The 4,606-nt window shown below is 35.5% G+C and overlaps 1 protein-coding gene across 1 annotated transcript; it reads left to right on the forward strand.

The window, feature by feature from the left end:
* The first annotated feature begins 236 nt into the window (after window positions 1-236).
* On the forward strand, window positions 237-884 carry LOC141715145 (uncharacterized). The gene has a single exon (XM_074518626.1). The coding sequence runs from the start codon at window positions 237-239 to the stop codon at window positions 882-884; it is 648 nt and encodes a 215-aa protein (XP_074374727.1).
* The last annotated feature ends 3,722 nt before the right edge of the window (window positions 885-4,606 follow it).

The following is a 4,606-nucleotide window of genomic DNA, read 5'->3' on the forward strand; positions in this document are numbered from 1 at the left end:
TATTTTTCTTTCCTTTTCATTTTTGACAATGACTTTTTTTTTGTGTGTGACTTTCCTGGACATACATTGCTCTAGAGTGCCTAAATTTTATTATATTCTTATGTGAATAACATGTGAATTGTGTTATATTTGCTTTATATTAATTGAATTTGCTTTGCATAAGATGAGATCTTATTATTACTTTATTATTATTTTTTTACTCATATAATGTTAACATAATTTTATAGTTTTCAAATATGTCAAATTTCACCAAACTTGAATTTGAGGCTCTTGATATCACCAGAAAGAATTATTTATCATGGATTTTAGATATTGAAATTCATTTAGCTGCACAAGGCCTTGGGGACACCATCAAAGATGGAAATCAAGAATCTGAATTAAACCGCGCAAAGGCTATGATTTTTCTTCGCCGCCATCTCGACGAAGGGCTTAAAAGTGAATACCTTACAGTGAAAAATCCACTTGAATTGTGGAAAAATTTAAAAGATAGGTATGATCATCAAAAGACTGTGATTCTTCCAAAAGCTCGTTATGATTGGATGCATTTGAGGCTGCAAGATTTCAAAACCGTCAGTGAATATAACTCCGCACATTTTAAAATAAGTTCTCAATTAAAACTGTGCGGAGAGAATATTACTGATGCGGATATGTTGGAAAAAACTTACTCAACCTTTCATGCCTCAAATGTACTCCTCCAGCAACAATATCGTGAAAAAGGTTTTATAAAATATTCAGATTTGATTTCTTGTCTTCTTGTTGCTGAACAAAATAAGAAGCTTTTGATGAAGAATCATGAGTCTCGCCCCACAGGATCTCGCCCATTCCCTGAAGCGAATGTGGTAATATACAATTATGGGCTTGGACGAGGTGTAGGGCGTGGATGAGGTGGTAATCGTGGACGTGGATGTAGTTTTGCTCATGGACAAGGAACCCGTGGTCGTGGATCTCAAATCCAAAATTACCCTATTTTTAAGCATGATAAATCTAATCCCAACCAGAAGTTGGAGAAAAACATTGGTAAAAGAAAGGGGATTGTTGAAAATCAATGTTGCAGATATGGAATGAAAGGCCATTGGTCACGTACCTGTCGTACGCCAAAACACCTAGCTGATCTTTATCAAGCATCCTTGAAGGACAAAGGCAAGAATGTTGAAGTAAATTTAGTTTTCAACGATAATGAACATGCAGACAATCTCCTAACAATGACTTATTTGGATACCGCTGATTTTTATGAGACTCCTGATGGCATCACTACCCTAGATGATAAATAAAATGCTTGATGTACTTATTTGCTTTATTTTACATTCGCATGTATATGATTGTATCTCTTTATGATTATCCTTACTAATTATATATTTATCTGTTATTGAACCAATATGGAAATTTTACATTCTCGCATTGGGTATATAACAAAAGAGGAAGATATTTGTCTTGTAGATAGCGCAACGACCCACACTATACTTAAAAATGAAAAATATGTCACCTCTTTAAATAAATATGAAGGCAATGTAGGCACAATTTCCGGGAGTATAAAATTGATCGAAGGCTCCGGAAGAGCTACTATATTACTATCCGAAGGAACAAAATTTATTATAAATGATGCGTTGTTCTCCCCAAAGTCACAAAGAAATTTATTAAGTTTCAAAGATATTCGCAGAAATGGATATCACGTTGAAACAGTGAATAAAGGGGATATAGAATTTCTTTATATTACAAGTATCACTTCGGGTAGCAAATGTGTTATAGAAGAATTGCCAGCCTTTTCTTCCGGATTATACTATACCAATATTCGAAATATTGAGGTAAATGCCACAGTAAACCAGAAGTTTACTGACAAAAATAATTTTGTTATATGGCATGATCGGCTAGGGCATCCTGGATCAATTATGATGTGAAAAATTATTGATAATTCACACGGGCATCCATTGAAAAACCAGAAGATTTTTCAATCTAATGAATTCTCTTGTGCTGCTTGTTCTCAAGGAAAATTGATTATCAGACCCTCCTTAGCAAAAATTGGAACAGAATCTCCTAAATTTTTAGAAAGAATACAGGGTGATATATGTGGGCCCATTCACCCATCATGTGGACCATTTAAATATTTCATAGTATTAATCGATGCATCAATAAGGTGGTCACATGGGTGCTTATTGTCATCTCGTAACCTGGCATTTGCGAGACTACTTGCGCAAATAATCCGATTAAGGGCACAATTTCTGGATTATAATATTGGAACAATTCGATTGGATAATGCCGGAGAATTCACATCAAAAGCTTTTAATGAGTTTTGTGCATCAATTGGGATACGTGTTGAACATCCTGTAGCTCATGTTCATACACAAAATGGTCTTGCAGAATCATTTATTAAAAGACTCTAATTGATTGCTAGACCATTAATTATGAAAACAAACCTCCCAGTTACAGTCTGGGGATATGCCATTTTACATACAGCAGCACTTATACGCTTCAGACCTACAAGCTATCACAAATTCTCTCCCTTGCAATTGGCCTCCGGAAGAGAGCCTAATATTTACCATCTTAGAACATTTAGGTGTGCTGTATATGTCCCAATTGCCCCACCACAATGCACAAAGATGGGTCCTCAAAGAAAATTGGGAATATATGTTGGATATGAATCTCCCTCAATAATCAAATATCTTGAACCAATGACATGTGATTTATTTACTGCAAGATTTGCAGACTGTCATTTTGATGAAAATGTTTTCCCAAAATTAGGGGGAGAGATTAAAATTTTCCCTAAATCAGGGGGAGAAAATAAGCAGCTGGAGAAAGAAATTACATGGAATGCACCAACATTGAACATTTTGTATCCTCGTACAAACCAATGTGAACTAGAAGTTCAAAGACTAATCCATTTACAAGGCATAGCAAATCAATTGCCTGATGCATTCAATGATATCAATAGAGTGACTAAGTCACACATACCAGCTGCAAATGCTCCTGCAAAAATTGAAGTCCCTGAAGGACAAATTATCAAGGCAAATGAGTCAAGACCTCGCATGAAGCGAGGTAGACCAATCGGTTCCAAAGATAAAAATCCTCGGAAAAGAAAAGGAGCAAAATATGATGATGCCCAAATAGATGAAATAAAATCTCAAGGAGAGACCCCAGAAGAGACCCTTGACATGAATAACCAAACCCCAGAAGAGGACCAGGTACCTGAAAATGTTGAAATAGAAGAGATCTCTATAAATTATGTTGTCACGGGAAATAAATGGAACCGAAATAACATCATCATCGATGAAAATTTTGCATATAATGTAGCGCTTGATATAATGATGGAAGACGAGGATCTTGAACCAAAATCTATCGAAGAATGTCGACGTAGGGACGATTGGCCAAAATGGAAAGAAGCAATTGAAAAGGAATTGAGCTCACTTAACAAGCATGAAGTTTTTGGACCTGTAGTCCGAACCCTTGAAGGGACTAAACCCGTTGGTTATAAATGGGTATTTGTGCGAAAAAGAAACGATAAAAATAAAATTGTGAGATATAAAGCACATTTAGTTGCTCAAGGATTTTCACAAAGACCGGGCATAGATTATGAGGAAACATATTCTACTGTAATGGATGCTACAACTTTTCGTTATCTTATTAGCCTGACAGTTATTGAAAAATTAGAATTGCGATTAATGGATGTTGTGACAGCATACTTATATGGTTCCCTTGAGAAAGATATTTATATGAGGATTCCTGAAGGATTTCGAATGCCGGAAGCATCTAAATTATACTCTCGTGATCTTTATTCTATTAAGTTACAAAGATCCATATATGGATTAAATCAATTTGGTCGAATGTGGTATAAGAGGTTAAGCGAATATTTACTAAGGGAAAATTACAAGAATGACCCTATTTGTCCATGTATTTTTATAAAGAAAACAAAATCTTCATTTTCTATAGTGGATGTGTATGTTGATGATTTGAATATCATCGGAACTCCTGAAGAGCTCCAGAAAACAGTTGATTACTTAAAAGCAGAATTTAAAATGAAAGATCTTGGGAGAACAAATCTTTGCCTTAGATTACAAATTGAACATCTTCCAAATGGAATTTTTGTGCATCAATCATCATACACAGAAAAGATCTTAAAACGGTTTTACATGGACAAATCATATCCATTTAACTCTCCAATGGTTGTTCGATCACTTGATAAGAAAAAGGACGTGTTCCGACCAAAGGAGGAAAATGAAGAGATACTCGGTCCTGAAGTACCCTATCTCAGTGCTATAGGCGCGCTTATGTATCTTGCTAATAATACACGACCCGATATAACATTTTCCGAGAATCTATTAGCAAGACACAGTAACGCCCCAACTCGGAGGCATTGGTATGGTGTTAAACATATTTTTCGGTACCTTCGAGGCACAACTGATATGGGTTTATTTTATTCTAATAAATCCAAAGCAGTGCTAACAGGTTATGCAGATGCAGGATATTTATCTGATCCAGATAAAGCTCGATCACAGACATGTTATTTGTTCACTTATGGGGATATAGCCATCTCATGGCGATCTGTAAAATAATCTCTATGTTGCTACCTCTTCTAAACATGCAGAGATTCTTGCAATCCGTGAAGCTAGTCGAG

The sequence above is a fragment of the Apium graveolens genome, chromosome 3 (assembly GCF_009905375.1).
Source record: "Apium graveolens cultivar Ventura chromosome 3, ASM990537v1, whole genome shotgun sequence".
Lineage (NCBI taxonomy): Eukaryota > Viridiplantae > Streptophyta > Magnoliopsida > Apiales > Apiaceae > Apium > Apium graveolens.

What these genes read in the sequence shown, in the direction of transcription:
- LOC141715145 (XM_074518626.1), top strand. Translation starts at nt 237, where the DNA reads ATGTCAAATTTCACCAAACTTGAATTTGAGGCTCTTGATATCACCAGA.